This window comes from Nesoenas mayeri (assembly GCF_963082525.1).
Source record: "Nesoenas mayeri genome assembly, chromosome: 1".
Lineage (NCBI taxonomy): Eukaryota > Metazoa > Chordata > Aves > Columbiformes > Columbidae > Nesoenas > Nesoenas mayeri.
This window is the reverse complement of record NC_137541.1, coordinates 199,180,096-199,201,752: the sequence shown is the minus strand read 5'-3', so window position 1 is coordinate 199,201,752 and position 21,657 is coordinate 199,180,096. Positions and strand designations below refer to the sequence as shown.

The window sequence follows — 21,657 nt, the reverse complement described above, 5'->3', positions numbered from 1 at the left end:
TTGACAGATACAAGAACTGAAAAATGAGAATAATAATGTTGGTTTTATAATGGTAAATTTTGTTTGTGACAGATGTAAGAAAAGTTGAAAATTTGAAAACTTCAGATTAAATATTTTTTAAAATGTTGTTTCATCCTGATTTTTGCTTTTTTTCCTCTGAATTTCAGTGTCTATGTATAGAGTCTTCTGTGAATTGACCAGATCCTAAAATCTGGAGTAGCTGGATTGTTGCTTTATCAGCTGCAGCTATCTACTTTTCCATTTGTAATTTGCATTTAATGAAAATTTATGGTATAGAAAAGATTTTTTAAATGGATCAAATGTATTTTTACTTTAAAACATAGCTATTCAAATAAATTTATGGAAGCAGGAAGCTGAGTAAGACCTGCATCAATTTGGTAATCTCTGTTAAAGAAGGAAATAATTGTAGTTCTACGGTGTGACTACCCACCGCTTCTTTTACACTTCTGTGTGTGAAATGTTTGGGATGTTTCAAAAATAGTGGTGAAGAGCCCAGTGTGCACTCACTTCATCTTTTCAGGCAGTCTTACTTTCTTCTGTGGAAAAACAGACCATTAAGTTGGGAGATATCTCTGGCTGATCACCTGGATCCAGAGGCCTTTTGTCATTCTGCAAATGCAGCAAAATTACTTTGTCATTGCAGTTTACTTCAGTTCAGTAACTGGTTTCGTTCAAAGTTGAGAAACTTTTAGGAAGTTAACTGAAAACAAAAAAGAACAATCCTAAAAGCTTGTTTCACTTTTAGTGTATTCCTTTAAAAAACAAGAGCAAAAACTCAGATCTCATAACTAAAAGATTGTGGACACAGTGATTAAAAACTGTTAGTTCAATCCATTAACTGAAGGTATTTGTTAGTAAACAGTTAATACTCTGTACAAAGTCTGTTTTAATATATTGTACTAAATGCATTCTTTCTGTTAAAATTTAAGTATGATTAACTGGCTGACTGACTAAAACCAGTTTCTGAACCTGTGTTATTTCTGCACTTTAATAAAACTCTAATTTACATCCCAAAGAAAACAGATATAAATTAATGGTAAATAAATTAGTCGTCTATAGTAAATAGGCAATGTAATTTATTGTGTTCTGCCAAAACATTTTAAGAATTAAGGCTTAGAATAAAAGTGTTAATTGGTGAAATTGCTGAAGTCAGTATACAGTGTATTTATGTTGGCAAAAAGAACCATTTATTAAAAAAAAAATCTATGGTTAGTAAACCAGAAAAATAAAAACTTAGGTAGCAAGTATCAGTCCTTTAAGTGGAAAACAACAGAAGAACATAAAAATGCAAGTGTGCAATTGCTAATTAAATTAAGGCCTTTTTCTTGCTAATTTAAATTGGCCCACTGTCACCCGTGTCACAGGAAGAGTTCAGGGACACTGCGTCTGGACCCCACGCAGCTGCTCAAACCTGCTGGGCTCCTGAGCCTGGAACAACATATGAGCGAGGACGATCACCTCCAGATTTCATTTCCAGTTCACAGGGGAACTGAACTTCTTGTTGGGTACTTCACAGTGGGGGAATTTGGCAACTATGCTCAGAAGCCCTACTCATCTATTATGTCCTTTCTAGCCTTGCTCTCGGCCACTGCATGGGGAAGATTACATTCCACACCTGAAAAACAGGACTCAAAGTTGTTGATGAGACTCTTCAAGAATCTCAAGGAGGATTTAAGAGAGATACAAAACGTGACCGATTGTCCGTGGCACAGAGCAGGACACGACTTGTGGGAAGCAGAGAGTTTAGTCTTTTGGCCCCTGCACAAGGTCTCAGTCTTTATCCAACTAGTCAAAGGCATCTATTCCCCTGCTTCCTCAGGCTCAAAATAGGACTCCACTCTGAATTTTACCATCTTTATGAAACCAAATTCATAATGTTTTCAGAAAGGCAGCTGCATTCTCTTACCCTACAGGGGTTATTTTAGAGGTATGCTCATGGATGTTGCATAGTCCACAGCTGTACCAAGCACATAATACTTACATAAATCAGGAGGCTTTTTACATGGGCATAAATTAATCTGTGAATCTTATTCTCTTTCTCCATTGCTTCCCTTTCTTCTGTAGTGTATTTAAGATAAGAGCATAAAAATAGATGTATTATGTTTGGGCGTTACTCAGATGATGCTGAGTCTATGGGTGATTATTCCACACCTGTGGCAGAGTTGCAGTTTCCATTCTAAATAGAAAACAGTTTGATTGGGACACTTGACTATACAACCATAGGTTTCCCTTCATCCTGTAACTTGCTCGATCTATGCAGCAGGTTCTGCAGGGGCTGGGGAATACACAAACTTGAATTCTCTTACCATCGTAGCAATTTTGCTTTTTGCAAGGCAAGGATAAAATATAATAGCTCTATTCCAAGGTGTTGTGAGTGATAGTAGTTGGCAAGTATCACTTCTGTACTGTAACAAAAGATGGGCATCATCGCTTGAAACTTTAATGTGTCTCGGTGTAGATATCGGAGCACCAAGAGCCTCATCTTTCTGGCAGATGAAACACCTTCGTTATTTCAGGATCTTTCAGGCTAAAGTAGCCACCACAGAACCAGTTGTTCCTGTGGAGCTTGCCAAGAAGGGATGGTCTCAGATGGTTGTTTTGATGAGAAGATCATCCCTCCATAAGAAGTAAACTGAGAACATGGGTTGAGCTTGACAACGCCACTGGGGAGGCATGACTCTTCGCCCTAAAGTGATAGTTTGTGTTCCTTTATCAGTGTTGTTAGAGGGACTCTGAAAATAGATGCTTTCAAAACAAAACAAAATCACTTCTGACATTAACCCCAGACTGTTTCCTTTTTTTTTTTTTTTTTTTTTTTTTAATCTTCTCTATCTATAAACAGCACAGCTTCCAGTTCTGTGTATTAATCTGAAAACTTTCTCATAACACGCCTCAAGTGCTTCCTCAGGTCAGCGTTGTGGTCCCGTAGCGATGACGTGGAAGGTGGCGTGGGACCCTGAGCTGTGCTGGACGTGCTGCTGGCACGCTGGAATCAGGGACGTCGCTGACTGGTTGGCATAGATGAGAGAGAGATTCCCAGGGTATCTTTAAAAAGATACTACTCCTTAAGAAAGAGATATTTTTATCTTCTGCTTTTAAAATAAAGCAGTGAGTATATGACGTTACAAACTAGTCTCGGAGCTGCTTTATTTGAATGACACTATATTCCTTGCAGCTTTTTTTTGCATTTTCTTTCAAGTGCACAAAGGGAAGAAGATATTTGGTAACCACGCTGCTGAGATGGCCTCATCATACACATTTTAGTTTACTGGCGCACTGAGACATTACTGAAATACACCTCATTTGGGAGGGAATCTAGCACAGAAAGGAGGTGTGGAGAACCTGAACTGGCCGTGTCCCAATGTGGGGAGGAAGGAAAAAGCCAGTGCTGCTGGAGGAATGTGGGTGAGGAGAGCAGCAGCATCAGGTGGGGAAGCCAATGGGGAATGCTCAGGGAATGGGTCATGGCCTCTTAGGGAGACCGAGAAACAGACAGAGGGAAGCAGCAATGTCAGTAAAGGGACAGCAGTGGAGACCAAGGGAAGTTGATGACTAGTGTAATACAGTTTTAAAAACTGGATGTTCTTTTTGTAATTGAGAAGTTCACCACCCTGACTGTTAGGATGAACCCAAGCCTTGCTGTCAAGTGCAAAGATGATGCTACAAATGGTGTCCTGCCTGTAGCAACCCTGTGCTGTGCTTGCACTCCACATAGCTGGATTCTGTATCTTTATTATTTCTGTGCACTTACATTAGTACCTGTAGAGCCAAGTCTGTCTTCTCTGTCCTTAGTATGAGAACCAGAGAATCAAGAAAAACGAACTTTTTTCACAATTGGCACTGTGCTGGATAACAGGTTGGTATGGCTACTGAACTTGAAAGGCCAATTTCTAGCTGTCTACACATGGGTGAAGCTGAGAGATTTGTCCCTGCGTAGTCTAGGTGCTGATGCAGAAGATAAGGTAAAAATTGGAGCTGCCTGTTCCCCATGGGTAGGACCAGCCCACTTCAGTATCACCCATTGTCAGCGTTGCTCTTCTGCTGTCTGTGCAGTCGGTGTGTGGCACTGTTTGCATCAAAGAGTTGGCTACAAACCCCCAGACCTATGCAGTGGTGTTAGGTGTGTCTTTTCCTGTAAACCTCCTTTTTTTATGTTTGTCCCACTTCATTGTCTGAACTGAACTGAATTTGGTGCATGTTGAAGCAGAAACCATAAAAAACATTTTATTTTTTATTTCTTTTTAATCAACTTCAGGAAATTCTTTAAGCTTGTACTGGAACTAGACAATGAGAAAAAAAAAAATATATATATAACTATTTTCTGCTTTTGCAGACAAGCTCTCCTCTCCTGACTGATTTTGTAAGCATTAATGTTAACAAGTTCACATGGCTAGTGTTGCCAGCTCAGTAACTTCAGCATTTTGAATATTCTAAATCTCAGCATGTGTTATTGCTGATGTGAATGAGCTTCTTTCCTTTTGTCATGTAAGTGATAACTTAGGATTGGGTTGTGTATTTTTGTCATTTACTGTCTACTCAGCATATATAGCTATATTGATTTCTAACAGATATCTGTATTGCTTATGACATGGGCGGTTTATTTTGTATGAATTTTAATGAAGTATACAGAGTTAATTCAAGCTTCTTTCTGAATTCCTAAAGTGCATGGGTAAGTTTCTTTTTAAAATAATTTAATGTCACAATCTTTTGTACAGGAGCAAGACACCCTTTTACTGTTCAGCTTCAGGAAACTGTCCTAAACCTGCCTCAGAGAAGAGTTTAAAAACTTGGTTTCTGCTGTTGTAGGGAGCTTCTTCATATTATTTAAGCAGTAACGCACTGGTATCCTAAGCAAGATATTCCAGCAAAAAATACTTCATGTTTAGTAGACAGTAAAAACAATAAAACTAGATTACGTGTGTAGACTCAGCAGTCCTGCTGTTTGAGCAGGGATTTAACAGATTCCCAGACATCTAGCAGCTACTCCTGGAATCGCCAAGTGCCAAATAAACTCGAGACAGCTCTGCAGCTGAATAACAGAGAGTCAAACGTGTCCTGCTTAGCGACCTGCCAGTGCTGGCAGGTTTGTGTGTCTTTTCACAGCAGTGCTGGGAGCTTTCAATGGTTTTTTTCCATTTTGAGAGAGAATATTTTTGAGAGAAACGAATTATATTCTACCAACACATTTGTTCATTTAATAGTAACTGCTTCTTAATTTGAACAGAACTTTAGATCTCATAGAAATAGTGAAAATTTTTTGCTATTTTTTAGTCTCAACTGGTATGCGCCCTCTGTCTGCACACATCTGATGGAATTAAATAGGCAAGTATTAGGAAATGGCTGTAGGACTTTACTGTAACAGGAAATGCTTTTGAAAGTACCTGATATTTGGATCTGTCAAGACATTACACAGGGAAAAGAAAATTTTCTTCAGAATTTTATGAACCTGAAAGTAAATTATCTCTTGCAGGTTTATTTAGTGGTTTATGCAGATGTCGACTCCATCCTAAACTTAAATTAGTTTCGGGTTGTTTAAAGTATGTTTTTAGTTTTATGCATATCTTACCTGATTTTAATTGAGGTTATTTTTTACACTGACAGTTTTTAATAGCTGTCTTCACGGCTTTAATGCTGCTAAACATTCTTGTATTCCCAGTTTATTGCCTTGTTATACTTCATAGTTGCAATATGTTCTTTTTATTATAATTATTTGTGTTACACCATATTCTTTTCTGGATATTCATGGTTTGCATATGGCTGTTCTTTTTTAGTAAATGATTGATTTAAGGATCTATAGTGTTAGGACATTTAATTTTCTACATGGTGCATTCAGCTTCAATTTGGAAGTGTTTTCACTAGCAGTTATGAATAACATAAGTCATAATTTATTACTGTATTAACCCTATTTTATATTAAGCATCTGTCATTTCTTTATAAACTATACCATAACTTTGTTCCACTTAATATTATTTGCTAACAGTACATAAGCAATGCCCATTAACCTGCTAGCTTTCTCATAGATTTGGAGAGACGCTATAGCCTCATGATATGTTGAATTCTGTTTGGGAGGAGGAAAGGAATTTAACATCCTGTTTTCACCTTTGCATTTGGAAGACGTCTTTTGGCCTTACCTCAAACAGCTACCATGCACATAACAAATAAAAATGTCTACCAAAAAGAAATCCCCCCATCCAGACATCTATCACAATGCAGTCTGTGCTCTCAGATGCCTATGATAATTTCAACTTTATTAAAACCAAACAAAAACCACCAGCCCCCAGCACAGCAGCCACCCCCCTGAGAATTCTAAGCAAAACCTCAGGCAGAATAAAATGTAAGGTGAATTTATTTATTTTCAGAAGAGAAGTTCTGAGACTCTGAGACCTCATGTTTTCCAGGAAATTCATAGGATCTGAGCTTAAACCAATCTTTCCAAGACTAAATCTAGTTTAGTTTCTGGTCTACATCTCTATTTTTCCTTGTCCTACTACTTAGTAAGACATGATCCCCAAAATTTACAACTCCAAATGAAATACCAGCAACTTTGTAGAATACATTTTGATTTTTCCTTGGAAGGTAATGAAAAAACGTAGCTTTGACAAATATATTTGGGAGTCTGAGATTCCAGCAATGAGCTATCTCCAGTGCGTTATTATATCAACATTTTTGCAGTTGTTGTCAAGGAGAAAGAAAGGGAAGGTGGCTTTATTGAGCTCAGTGGAGTTCACCATTGCCTTCGGTTTCTTCCACTGACAAATGTGTCTGACTTGATCTATATTCAAGTCTTATTATCAAATTTCATGCCAGTTTCTACATTTTCTGCATCTCAGCCTGAGTTGGTGAGAAAAACATCTACTAATTTAGGGTGGGGAAAAAATAAACCATCACAGCCATATTTCACAATATTCACTTGTTTTCTAATTAAGTAAGAGATTCTCATTGGAATTTTTTCTTCAAATAGTTTCTTTGCAAGGTTTTCTGCTTTCATTTCCTTTAGTTATCCCTCTAAAATCACCCCTTACAAAACAAGGATATTGGTTTTGAACATTTATCTGAACTAATTGTGCAGGGCTTTTTGTTTTAAAGATTTTTGTGTTAAAGTTTAAATATGAATTCTCAGACAAAGAGTAAAATATTTTATTTAGGGACAGATGTAAGATATACCTGAGATATGCTAAAAGATAAGTATAGCACCGAAAGTCATGCAACTAGAAAAAATAGAAATGAGAAGAAGAGCAAAGGCTCTTTGTGAAAAATAAGAGGGATAATTTATGTAATAATTCTGAAGATACATATAACAATTTTGATGTAAAATACTAGACACAAAGTAGTAGCAAACATAGACCATTTAAAAAAAAATCTGTTTTCTTGATGTTCCCACTGGAAAAGAGAAGTCAGCTTCAAAACATAATATCTTTCTGCTTTACATCTAAAAATACTACTTGTGGTTAAAATCTGTAGGAATCATGCCAATGATTTGTTGCATGCATGTGATTAGTTACAGCATGGAATCAAAACCAAAATTATCTGACTCAGTTGACTCACCTTTTTAATAATTGATGTCTGATCTTTTCACAACCATAGATTTCTGTAAAATGAAGCATAGGAGAGAATCTTTTGAATCATAGATTCATAGAATCATTTCAGTTGGAAGAGACCCTCAGGATCATGAAGTCCAGCCATAACCTAACCTGACTCTAGCACTAAACCATGTCCCTAAGAACACCGTCTAAATGCCTTTTAAACACCTCCAGGGATGGTGATTCCACAGCTTCCCTGGGCAGCCTGTTCCAATGCCTGACAACCCTTCCCATGAAGAATTTTTTCCTAATATCCAATCTAAACCTCCCCTTGCAGAACTTGAGGCCATTTCCCCTTGTCCTGTCACTTGCTACTTGGGAGAAGAGACCAACACCCTCCATGCTACAACCTCCTTTCAGGTAGTTGCAGACAGTGATAAGGCCTCCCTTCAGCCTCCTTTTCTCCAGATTGAACAGCCCCAGCTCCCTCAGCTGCTCCTCATCAGACGTGTGCTCCAGAGCCCTCACCAGCTTCATTGCCTCCTCTGCACTCTCTCTCTAGTACCCCAACATCTTTCTTATGATGAGAGCCTCAAAACTGAACACAGGATTCAAGATGGTGCCTCAGCAGTGCTGAGTACAGTGGCACAATCACTTCTCTAGTCCTGCTGGCCACACTATTCCTGATACAAGCCAGGATGCTCTTGGCCTTTTTGGCCACCTGGGCACACTGCTGGCTCGTGTTCAGCTGCTGTCAATCAACACCCCCAGGTCCTTCTCTGCCAGGCACTTTCCAGCCCCTCTTCCCTGAGCCTGTAGCGCTGCCTGGGGTTGTTGTGACCCAAGTGCAGGACCCGGCACTTGGCCTTGTTAAACCTCAGACAATTGGCCTCAGCTCAACGATCCAGCCAGCCGATATCCCTCTATATGGCCTTCTTACCCTCCAGCAGATCAACACTCCCACCCAATTTGGTGTCATCTGCAAACTTATGGAGGGTGAACTCAGTCCCTTCATCCAGGTCATTGATAAAGAGATTAAACAGAACTGGCCCCAGTACTGAGCCCTGGGGAACACCACTCGTGACCAGCTGCCAGATGGATTTGGCTCGTTCACCACAAACTCTTTGGGCCAGGTCCTCCAACCAGTTCTTTATCCATCGAAGAGTACACCCATCCAGGCCATGAGCTGACAGCTTCTCCAGGAAGTTGAGTTACACTTTTAACTGGCATATCTTTAATTAATGGTATCTTGAGCAAAATTTGTTTCTGAAAAGGTAATTTTCTCTTTTTGGAGATAGTCTAATCAATTTTTAAATAGAAGTAGAGAAAAACTAAGCAAAGAGAACAAAACCAGGAATTAACCTGGATTTGCTATTACATCGCTTGACTCTATCAAGAGGGTACTAGAAGTTAGTAAAACTCCATAACATGCAGAAGTTGAGCATTAAGTTAAGGGCATTCCTAATGGCATTGTTAAAAATTTGAGGCATTTAAAAAGGCTGCTATAAGGTCTCCCCAGTGCTTTCTCTTCTCCAGTTTGAACAACCTCTACTCTCATCTTGTCTTCATAGGAGTTCTCCAGCCCTCTGATTGCCTTTGTAGCCCTCCTCTGGACTTGCTCTAACAAGTCCAACATAGCACCCCTCCTTGTTGTCTCCTCTGTCACATTGAGAAGGAAGTTATCATCAACGCCCACATTCCAGGAACCTCCTGGATGGCTTATGCTCTGCTGTGTTGTCCCTCTAACAGATATTGGGGTGGTTGAAGTCAGCCATGAGGAGCAGGGCTTGTGAACATGAGACTGCTCCTGTCTGTCTATGGATGGCCTCATCTGCTTGGTCCTCCTGGTCAGGTCGCCTGCAGCAGACCCCCACTGTAATGTCACCTGCCCCTGCCCTCCTTTAATCCTGACCCATAAGCTCTGGTTGACTCTTCATCCACCCCCAGCAGAACTCCATGCGTCCCAGCTGGTCATAGACATAGGGTGACACCGTCTCCTCACCTCCCCTGTCTGCCCTTCCTAAAGAGCCTGTAACTTTCCATTCCAACATTCCAGTCATAGGAGCCATCCCACCACATCTCTGTGATTCCAGTAAGATCACAACCTGGCAGGTGTGTGCACGTCTCTAGCTCCTCTTGTTTATTCCCCATGCTACATGTGTTTGCATAGAGACATTTAAGTTGGCCTCCAATGTAGCTGACTTACTGGTTGGACTGGCTGGAATTCCTTTGTGCTGCTCTTCAGGTGCTCTCCTGCTGACTGTGGTCCTTCTCCTGGCCCTGGGCATCTACTGCTGCCACTGCCATCAGACTGGTAGGAGTGGGATGGATTGAGGTTCTCCTTGTCCAGCAGCTTTAATTTAAAGCCTAAAGTTTAAAAAGTTAAAATTCTAGGTCGTACTTTGACAGAAATGACTGATAAGTTTCCAGGGCAAAGAGAAAGGATGAGGATTACTTGCAGGAAGGTCATGTGAGGAAGAAAGGTAGCTGGAGGCTGCAGGGAGTAAGAGACATAGCCCAGAGGTCGGGAACAGTGTCTTCTAATGGTCACGTACCTCATGCCTTGTGTCCTGGCTGGTGCTGTCTGTTCTGGTAACAGTACAGCATGAGCTTTCCTATCCAGCCACATCTCTTTTCTCCTTGGGGTTTGATCCAAAGTGGAATCTAGAGGCAGAAGCAATCCTCTGTCTCCTAACCTTTGAGGAGATAGTTTTGCATGGAAACTTTCTTTGTAAACCTCCTGGCTTGTGGAAAAGTAGTATTGTCAGTCTCGTGGGCACAGAGTGTTTAGGGGGTTGCAGAACAGACTAAAGCTGGAGTGAGATACGTCTGTGACTCCGCTGAGGATGCGCCTGCTGTGAGTCACCGGCTGAGTGTGCGAGGTGAGAGCCATCTTGGCATAAACTGCCGTGGTTCTTCTCTTCCAGAAAATGAATCACCTGCTCATGAGTCTATCTTTTTTTGTTAATTTTTATGATGTAAACAGTTTTCAGACGCTTCAGTACATTCAAATATGTGTTTTTTACTGACATAACAGAAGACATTTCATGTGAAGGCGACTCACTCACCTGTTGGAGCCAGAGTTTTTTTAGACTTTTCCCATAAACATGTCTGAGGGATCAATACAGTGCCAGAAACACTGTCCTGCTGGCACCGCACCCTTATTCCCAGAAGTATTACCAAAGTAAGACACTAATGCAGTCAAAACTGCCAAGTAATCTTTATTCTCAGTCTGCTTCTATTTATTCTCTGTGCTTGGTCCACTTGCAGTCTTGAAGGGAGAGGTTTTCTTTTGTTAAAAAATGAAGAAGTTGTTAGGATGTGCTGTCCCTGGAAACACTGTGCTCAGACTAGAAGCTGACCTCGTATCAAGGAAGCCCTAGACTGATACTTTTCTCTGTCGTTTAGCTGGTGTAAACACTGTAAAGATGGTGGTTGAGCAGATGACTGTTGTATCAGCCTAAAGGGTGGCCAGCATTGCTAGCAGAAGACCAGCAGCCTTTAAATATTCTGCATGTCTTCACAGATGGTTCCATGGAGATCTTTGTGAAGCTTGCAGATGTCAGCACAAAATATAAGCAGCTGGATTTGGTGCACTGGGAATAGCATTAAATGTGTGAAGGGACTCCCCTTGGCATTGACATGCATTTGACGTGTGGTATGGTAGAACAGGAGCCATTTCGGATGGCCGGGTTCTGTTTTCACACCTTTGACTTTGATTCTCACCAAGCAGCTTAAACTTCAAACACTTTCCCAGCTCTTGTTGGTAGAGGTTGTGTTAGTATGTTAATGTGAGCTCAAGTGCATGACCGGACTTACCCATTTTCTGTATATCAGCTTGAGTCTGAGTTCATGAGGCAAGAGGAGTATCTACTGCTTGTATCCTAAATCTGTTAGGGAAAGAATTGGTGCTGACCCAGCTGGGCTGGGTGATTCCTGGTCTGACACACGTAATCCTACAGGAGCTTTGCCCATGACTTCTCATCTCATGCCTTTGGTGCAGCCTCTGAGGCATCATTTGAGTTTGCCCTTGACTTGAGGATTTCCTCAAGATGGTGACTTTACCACCTGTGTCTCTTGGATTTTAAAATAATCCAGTTAATTTTTTAGTCCAACACCTTAACATCATTGTCTCAGAAGATAGTATGCAACTAACTGCACCTTTTATTCAAAAGAAGCTTATCTGTGGTGTAAGATCAACTGAACTTCGTTTCTGTTTGTGACCAAAGAAGATGTTGACATACTCAGGTTGCTCTTGTTTGATCACAAAGACCTGTCACTTGAGTATTCCCCAGGAAAACTGGGGCTGTGGAACCCACCTGTGATTTCAGTCCCACAGAAGTTCATTTATTGGCTAACAGGTCATCTGGTGAGTCCTGCCTTCTCTCTTAAGAATGTATTTGGGAAAGATTTTGGAAGATAATTGATATACCTTCTTTTTCCCTTGCTAGGCAAAATACAAGCTTTTCTTTTTTTCCTTTTTGCCTTTTTTTCCTTATATTTGCATAGCTGGAGTTAAATAAAGAATGGCATTGGGAATTTTTCTGTATTGTTAATTCATATTTTGGTGGGTCAAGTACCTTCTTTTCCCTCTGTCTTCTGAAAATACTTTTATTGTGAGGTAATGAGAACATTAAATTGTGCATATTTTTCATACTAAATATATTTGATTTTTTTCATGATAAAAAGTATAGAATATGTTTTATAATCTAGTATAATTACCATTGCGAACTTTAGTCGCTGGTGCTAATCAGTAGGTGGTTTGTTGTTACAGTTAGTTGATAAGTTTTCATTCATAGCATTAAATTCTTCCTTCTGTTTCTTATTTCTCTGACTGACCTGACTTTGCCATGATATGACAAAGAAAAACAGGGTGGTGCTACAATTTCCAGGGAGAAAGGGGTCAGGAAAATAATCACTACAGTTCTGAAGATGACCTGATGTTACTGCATTATGTCCAGTAATTAGTTTTTCCACCATTAATAGCTTTTGCACATGTGTAAGTAGGACTGCTGGTCTTTGGCTTTCTTTGTTTTCTCAAAACATTCAACTTGTTAGTCATTAGAAAGAATCATTACAACTTACGTAAGATTGTAAAGGTCGCTGGCAGGAGGTTGTTCTTAATTGGGGGATATACAATTTTATAATTAAAAACTATATTTTTATTGTTAATGATACTCTCATGGGATATTTATTTTGATCCCTTCTCCTGTCTCCTGAAATTTGGCGCTTCTTGAAAGATGGAAAAGCTTGTGAGAAAGCTTTCTTTTCCTTACATTTCAGAATTAAATTTCAGAATATCCTATTTTTAAACGTTGAAGTATAAATTTTAAATTAGATCACAGAAAATACGATGTTCTTTAATCTACTCATAGCAGTAGCTTTCTTTTGTATTATCATGTATTACGGTAGTCTTACAGTAGAAATGTGAGGATTATCTGCACATGATGGGAAAAACTTAGGAGGAGTGGGAAAAGAAAAAAAGCGAGATAATTCTTTTCAATAAGACAAGCTTAAATATTCAGACACATCAAAACATTATTGGAAACAGACTTTTGGACCAATTTCCTTTTGCAACCACGTATGTTCTTTTCCATCATCCTCATATTTTAAGAGTGTGGGTGGAAAATAAGCATATGTAAGTCTTAAATGCGAGGAAGAGGACTATATCATAAAATTTATTATACTTGTCTTCCTCTTCCATGATGTTTTTATTCAGCAAAGACATTGTGACAGGTAGGTACATTTATAAAATTTGGGAAAGATTAGTTTGCATTAAATGTCTGCAAGATACCACCTACATAAAACCTCATGTATATTTATTATGGGAAACTATTCGAGTCTGTTGTATAGGTTTAGTACTTATGGGGAAAAAATCCTGCTTAATATTGCATTTAATAATTGAATCAGTCCTTCTTCTATGTTCAGGCCCAGTTCAGATTTAAACCCTAAAAACATCAAAAACAAGAAAAATAGCTTTATATCCAGGCCTATTTTGGCACCTATTATTTCTCTTAATTTAAGTTACCTGGGACATTTAGTCAAATACTTTACTTGGCAATATTTTGTTTTTCAGGATGGGAAGAAGAAATTTGACAAGGAAAGTGAGAAATACTATTCCATCCTAGAGAAGCACTTAAATTTATCGGCAAAGAAGAAAGAATCTCATTTGCAAGACGTAAGCACCAAACATGTTCTTACCCAGTTTCACATTGGCGTAGAGATCATGATAGCGAAGTTGTTCTCTTCAAGACATGCTGTATTTCGTTAATGTGAAATTGTGCTGATTACTTGAGTCACACTTGTTGTGAATGTAAATTCTTCAGTGGGATTATGACCCTAGTAGAGTTATATATGACCCTAATAGAGTTATATATTTTATCAATTAAATGTTCTGCATGTCCAATTTTGTGTACTTCAGGTAGAGCTCATGTTTATTGGTTGCAACAACGGAATTATAGTACTGCAATAAAAATGTTACTTTTATAAGGTATATGTGGAATATTTAAAAGACCAATAGTTAATTGCTTTTTTTGCTGCTTAATTGATTACTCGATTAAATTATGCATCTGTTTTACATAAATTTTAATCTGTGAGACTGAACTGAGGTCACTTTAATGGTCCTTTTTTGTGCCTTTTTTCTTCCTCTTTTTTGCCTTATTCTGAGATAGGAGCATCATGCTCTGAAATTGTATCCACGACTTCAGCTTTGAAGGGTCTGTATGGCTAATTCTTTTCTGTTACACAAACCAACAAAAACAAAACCACACCACTTCTAGTTTGACGGGAGGATTCCAGGGCTTTTCGATATGGTGGTAGAAATAATTATGAATTGTCTTTGAGGCAAATTACAGTAAAACCAGCAGTTTGATATCGATGACACTTTGGGATTTGTGCCAAAGGTAATTACAAATTATTTTGATGGGATTACTGTTCTCGCAGTGACTCTTAGATCATGAGGATTAGTTTGCAGAAGGAGTTTTCACAGAAGATGTGACCATCACTCAGTCACATAATGCAGGATTTTTTTTTCATGTTTACCAGTAATAGTATAATTCGAATTAAATGATGCTTAGCAATTCAAAATTTGTAATACTGTTTATACTCCTGAATTACCATTGCTGTCCATATAATAAGCAGGCTAGATAAGACATTAGTTATATAGCATTGGTTAATTGTTCTGCTTGTATGTCCAAATTTTATATGTACAGCTTTCACTTTTCCTAAACATCGTGTGTATTAATAAAGAAGCAGCTCTATTAGAGGCTAAGCACCAGCTGAGAAAAAAAATATTCTCATAAAAATGTGGAAAAGTGAACTCAAGCCCCAATTTACTCTAGAATAGAAATAAAACGTATAAAATAAAATATTTTACTCTTGAGACATGAGAATAATTACAGTCTAAAAACAGCAACTGAAATGAAAAGTAACAACTGTGAATCTAATAAACTGTGGTAGAATAACAATGGATTTGGCTCAAGTATATAAACTAATGGAAAACCGAAAAAATTTTCCACTGTGTCCTTAAGTGACATCTCTGGATTTAAAAATCTTGTAACTGAGGCTGAAGTTTTTTTGATTTTCTGGATGTCCTACTTGTAAAGCATCTGGGGCATAACTTGTTGTTTCTGTCTTCCCCGGTTTTGTGCAGCTATAGGTGTGCTGAATCAGCAGCACACACCTACCATAAGTAGAAGTACAATAGCAAAATTAGTATCGAAAATGTTAACTGGGGAGACTTCTGGCCTCTATATGTATCGTAAATGAAATGGGGCCAAGCACCAGTTCCTGGCCTGAAATCAAAGTGGTACGTCTTGACTTAAAAGCAGCCTATAACAAGGATGGGGACGGACTTTTTAGCAGGCCCTGTAACGACAGGACAAGGGGTAATGGTTTTAAACTAAAGGAGGGAAGATTCAGGCCAGACATGAGGAAGGAATTTTCTGCAGTGAGGGTGATGAAACCCTGGCCCGGGTTTACCAGAGAGGTGGTAGATGCCCCATCCCTGGAATCATCCCAGGTCAGACTGGACGGGGCTCTGAGCAACCTGATCTGGTTGAAGATGTCCCTGCTCATGGCAGGAGGTTGGACTAGATGAGCTTTGAAGGTCCCTTTCAACCCAAACTAGTCTATGATTCACATCCAGAGTGGTTTGGGTGAGCCCCATGTGTAGCCCTAGTCCAGGACAGAGTTCCTTGGCGCAGCCAGACCCCAAGCAAAGAGCCCAGCGGTGCTGGTGACTGGGACTTTAGCTCAGTGCAGGGGAAGGGAAGTCTTTGCCTCCAGCTGTCATCACGCATTTAGCGAGATGGGAAAACCATTTTTTGACTTCTGCTGTCATACTGAAAAATACTTCTTGTTTAACCTACTGTTTCTTTTAATTGTTAAGTTTTCATGATACCTCATCACATTATGTGAGCTAAAGCATACAAGGAGTAGTTCTTGTTCTGTACTGGACTTTTTTACATATCTCTTATGAATGCAGCTGAGAGCACTTTAGGCATCTAAAGTTTGGTGTTCTGAACATATTCTATAGAGAGTGGTTTGCATATATTCATCTAATTGAAATGTGTTGAATATTTTAACAGCCTGCAAGACTGGTTATGCAGTTTACATAGATAATGAGAGGTTTTTTCCTTTAGCATCTGAAAGAAACTTTACCATCTTTTCACTACCTATGAGAGTCCATAGTGGAGCAGAAAACGGTCAGAACTGAGTGATGTGAAATTTAATAAACTCCTGATTTTATTTCTCTGAAATCTGTTCCAGAATCAGGCATAGAGTGAAGGCTTCAGTCACCAACATTCTCTGAAGTTCTGGTAGAAGTTTTAGTGATATCCTACGTCAATGAAAATATTACTCCCTATAACTAGATATCATACAAGTAGAGACTCAAAATCATATCCATCAAATCTTTTTGGTTTTTACATGTAGTTTGAAGTCATAGAAAAATGTGTGAAAATCCATTTAGCTTTTGAAACTTTAAAATCACTTTCGAAGTGGTTCTTGCATATCTGAATCCTCAGTGTTCACACAAATCCATAAGCTTCTACAGAAGATATATTTTGGAACTTATGATTTAGTCCTTGTACACTAGTGGTGATTATGACCTTAATTGAAGAACCCATGCATATTTGAGATGGCACTTGGTTGTATTAAGTATCATTACAACTATAATCTGCTTAAATGCTGTTCAGAATAGAGATGGATTTAATTAGGTGTTTAAATACTTTTTCTGAGTCAAAGCCTGAAAGAGCTCATTTTTAAAACTAGTTTCTATTATTTGCTTACCACTGAAAGTGAGAGCTGAGGTCTGTCTCAAGTGCTTATTCACTGCAGTTCTGTGAGTGAGGGTTTGCTGGATCATGTCCCAGAGTGCTGGCACCTGGTTCTGTTCAGCTTTGCAGTATTACCTTCGTGCTATGTGTTTTGTGAAATAAAACTATCAACAAAGAAAACAGTAACTGAATGCACTACATTAGTGGCACATATCAGAATTAATTCTGTGGTAAAGCACTTGTTTATTGGAATTTTGAGTGCTTGATTTCTGCTTTGTAATATTAGTTTTTGTACTTAATTTCCTGATAAGTTTTTTATAGGCATGGGAAGTGCTGAACCATTTGAAAGATAGCACTGAAGCCCATGCTGTGAAGCAGCATTAGAGCACTACGCTAGGGAAGTGGATCAATATTACTAAGAGCCTGTGTGGCCAAACCGTGTCCTTAACTAAAGAAGCAATGTTAGTTATATATAATGTTGATGACCAAGCCCTGCCTGAAGAAAATCACTGACATTTTTGCATTTCTACCGTTAAAATTACTAAGCCTCTTTTATGATGTTTGCCGTTTTAAAGTTTGCTAGCAAGTGAAGACAATATCTAGCTTTTCCAGTTTTCCCATATTTGTTATTTTTAGTGCCAGAATAAAACTAGAGAATGGCACACGTCAAAAATAGCTGAGCTGGTTTCACTCACATTGCAAATACCTGATAAAATTTCTTTTTGACCTAAGACTAATGCAGCTCAGAAGGTATTTGCTTGAGAAAATGATTTGTTATGACGAAGGATGAATTAAAATGCAATCTGTGTCTCTTCTTTAGGCATTATCCACATACTGCACTGCTTGTCTGTTAGGTCCCTCTCTTATGGTTTGTTTAAATTAAGGATAAAAGCCTGTTACTCTTTATCAGTGATAAGAGTTAATTCTTCAGTTGTTTAGGCAGAAGACTTTGTTTTGGTACAGGGTCTTCATGTCGGGTGGTATTATTCAGGCACATCTGACAAGTATTGCCTTGTTCTTGCATTCAAAAATTAAAATATAAAAAATAATTGATTTATGAGCTTAAGGACTTAAATATGTTTATATTCCAAAAGCATGTGACTCATGCTATGAAATAATAGGTTGCAAGATGTAGTTAAAGACAGTCTATTTAAGAAAGAAAATACCTTCTTGGGAAGATGTTTGAAGTTGAGAAATATATATATTTCAGTGCATGTGATACTCAAACATTTCAATAGAGATATTAATCTTTTCCTTTCTCCTTAATTACTTTCCTACTCTCTACTATTTCTAAACTTTCCATATACCAGAGACAGAGTTCCTGCTGCCACCTTTCTTTTCTCTCCAGGCTCTCCTGAAAAGCAGAATATTAAAGTGCAAAAATGAAGAGGAAATCAAAAAGACACAGGGCAAAGGCATGAGGCGAAAATGTGTAATGTTTGCTCCTTAAACTTGAATTTAGATATTCTAAGTTGGTATTCTAATTTTCAGGAAGAAAACTGAATCCCATGAAGCTTGTAAAGCAATCTCATGGAAGATGTGTTCGTTAATGACAAAATCTGGTTTTAAAGCAGTCATGAGGGTAAATTAATGTTGTCTATATTTCATTTTGTCTTTTAGGCAGATACACAGATTGACAGAGAACACCAAAACTTTTATGAAGCATCATTAGAATATGTTTTTAAAATTCAAGAAGTACAAGAGAAAAAGAAATTTGAATTTGTTGAACCTGTAAGTTTTGTGTTTCATTTTCCTTAGAATGCACACATTTAAAGCTGAAAATTGAATTTAAAATATCTAGGTTTTGCTCCCTTTTAAAATTGTGATAGCAGGTTGTTTGTATATAGACAGACAGTAAGATCTTGGCTTGGGCACTTTCCATGTTTATTGAAGGTTTATATAAGAGTATCATATCTACTGTGAAGTGAAATGTCTGCTGACTTGAAGTGTGCATAACATTTTAATGGGACAACATGTAATGTTGTGTCTGTGCAAGACATAATGGATGTTGCCTAATACCGTGGTTTCATGGCTGAAATTCTGAGCCGGTTTTCAGATTTACATATTCCATGTAGACAGTGTACACGTGTGTTTTTCTGAGTTGTACATGAAATAAAGTGAAAAATCAGTTTTTCTTTAGGATGGGTAAGGGTTTTTTGTTTGTTTGTTTGTTTGGAGTTTTGGGGTTTTTTTTGTTTTTCTGTTGGTGGAGTCATTTGTCTTCAGTTTTCTTTGCACATAATGTGCAAAGAAAGCATATGTTGACATGCCATAAAAGAGGAAGATAAAGTTGTGTTTCAAAGACCATATTTAGACCTTTGATTTTTCTCCTGGACTGTGTTTCTGCCTCTTACCCTTAACTGTCTTCTGGGTCAGTCAGTACCAAAAGCTGCTTCGATATGATGTGCTAGCATATTTCTGTGGCATATTAGGAGTATTGCTACTGTTCATGTCATACAGGAGTAGCTCGCCAGTTGCCTTATTTCATTAGTACCTGTAGTCCTGGACAGGGAACATCCAGTGTGACCTGTCCCTTCCTGTTAAGCACTTTGAGCATCGCAGAGCACCAGCTGTGAGAGAGGAACATGACAAGTACAACTTTGTCTCTCTCCATGTCGTCTTCCAGCTCCCTTATAACTAACTGAAGCAGCACTCCTGGTTGTGAAACAGGTTGAATCACATCTCTAACACCCAGTGTCACCAAGAACAGCTTCTCAGATGCCTCCCCTCCATGAAATGAGAATGTATTGTGTGGTGAATGTTTGACGTTGATGCAAACTAATGAACCCGGGTTCAGCAAGCAGTACTTACAGAAATCCTATCTTTATGGCATACAGCTGCCAAATCTGAGAGACTAAAACTTTGCTCGGATTCCTAAATAAGAACATTTTTCTACCTGTCACAGATTAATCCAGAGTGTCTCTCTCTGTCTGCTTCTGCAAAACTCTCACATCCTGGAAAAAACTAGCAGGCTCGACCTACTTCTGACCCTGGTATAGGAAACTTTATGCTCCTGTAAGGTCATAGAAACTTTCTGTATTGAGAAGACTTTGTACCTTGAGAAATATTATTGTGCAGTTGCATATATTTAAAATAAGGTGTCTTTCATTCGATGTGCTAGCTAGAGAGGAAAAATAAATTTGATTTTCTGTATTGTAGCTGGAGATACTAAGCTTTATCCTTTTGACCATGAGCTATCCCCACACTATGTCAGCCATCGTAGCAGCAGCTATGAATTACGAAAATGAAAGAGCGATTTTTCAGTTTATCAGTGCTGATACTGGGCAAGCTAGCGGCAGGTTACTGGTAAACTCAGTCGGGTAGACGTGGGTATTTTTGTCATCAGGTGTACACACCCAGTAGGTAAAATGTACTTTTGAGTGCATCAGTTGCCATCCTGTGTCAGATCAGTAGGCATTTTAGCCTGGTATGCTGTTTGTGACACACAGGTATGGGAAATATTCTGGTGACTGGGTAATAATAGCCCTTGTGGGCAGTGTCTTCAGGCTTTGGTTGTGAATTTTTTGTGATCAATCTGCATATAAGTGGAACTTAATTTATAACACAAGTTACAAAATTTTGAACCCTTAAAATTCTTAATTTTTTTGTTTCTAGTCTGTTGCATACAACATGATGGAATAAAATAATTTACTAAAACCCATAAGGCAAAGTATGCCAAGTAAATTATAATACACATCAGCAATAGCACAAGAGAAAGTTTTAAAAAAAAAGTCTTCAAAATAGACTTTCTAAAAATGCATACTTTGTGTAAGTGATGTTGGAAGTATGAGCATGTGCTCCTAGGTGCAGGCAGATGAGGACAAAGCCTTACACTTCAAAATCACCTTTCAGAAGATTTGCCATATTATTAGTTTTCCTCTGTGTGTCCTACAGACACTCCAGTGCTAGGAGATGCTTGGCTATGTGTCTGTGTAGACATTCCTCCTCAGGAGCTCTGCTCATTGTGGTGCTTTCTAGTTCTTGTGCTGGTTGTGTCTGATTTATCAGCTCAGTGTCACATCTCCGTATGATTTGCAGACTGATGTGTCACTAAAAGACTCTTTGAAGGTCAGTTAGCAAAATAAAAGAAAGGCTGTTAGTGCAGTGAAGGAGGCAATTGTGATGCCCATGTGGAAGAAGGATAAGTTCGTGACGTAGGAATAGAACTTGAAAAGCACATGGTCTGCTGGAGCTCCTTCCAGAACCTGCAGTTTGTCTGTGCCAAAAGATGGTCTGGGAGCCAGAGTGCGAGAAGCAGCCGAGCAAAAATGCCAAGTGGTTTACACATGGGGCAGTAGGGCACTAGAAATCAGTAAGAGTGGAGAATGTTCCTCCCTGGAGGAAAATGGGGAGAGATCTTAAGATACAAAATGTTAATGACTCGTACTCTGGATAGAGGATTACAATATTTAGAGTAGACCTTCGCAGCTGCTCCTCAGGCCTTGGACTTCTCTGCCGTTCTCTGCATCTTATCTCAAGGAGTTGCTAATGTGTACTAGAATGTGAGTAACTGACAGCTGCCTATTTTTCATAAAGATCATAAATTTAAACTTTTTCTCAAGGACAAGTCAGTGTTAAAATTTACAGCAAGTTAAACAACACAACGAAGTAAGGCACAACAATCTCTGTTCCTAGCTTTGTCCTTATGGCCCCGGAGAAGCTAGTGCAAACCAACGCAGCTTTCTGAGGATGTTACGGTTGTTAGGAGAAACACAAACTCCTTCTTAGAGCACCACTTTGTCCCTCAGCAATGCCAGGGCTTCCTTGGCCTGTAGGAATCCGGGCATGGAGCTCGTAAGCAGTGAACCATCTGAAATGTGAGGGTGGTCCGTTAAATG

At 38.8% G+C, this 21,657-nt stretch overlaps 1 protein-coding gene across 1 annotated transcript in view; it reads left to right on the top strand.

Annotated features, from left to right (window-relative positions):
- The window catches only part of ARHGAP42 (Rho GTPase activating protein 42), a gene marked incomplete at both ends in the record, with an annotated part of 159,616 nt that overhangs the window by 92,673 nt on the left and 45,286 nt on the right, over window positions 1-21,657 (top strand). The window contains 2 exons of the mRNA XM_080363854.1: window positions 13,618-13,719; window positions 18,440-18,550. Coding sequence (XP_080219980.1) covers window positions 13,618-13,719; window positions 18,440-18,550 — 213 coding nt within the window. The remainder of the gene's footprint in view (window positions 1-13,617; window positions 13,720-18,439; window positions 18,551-21,657) is intronic.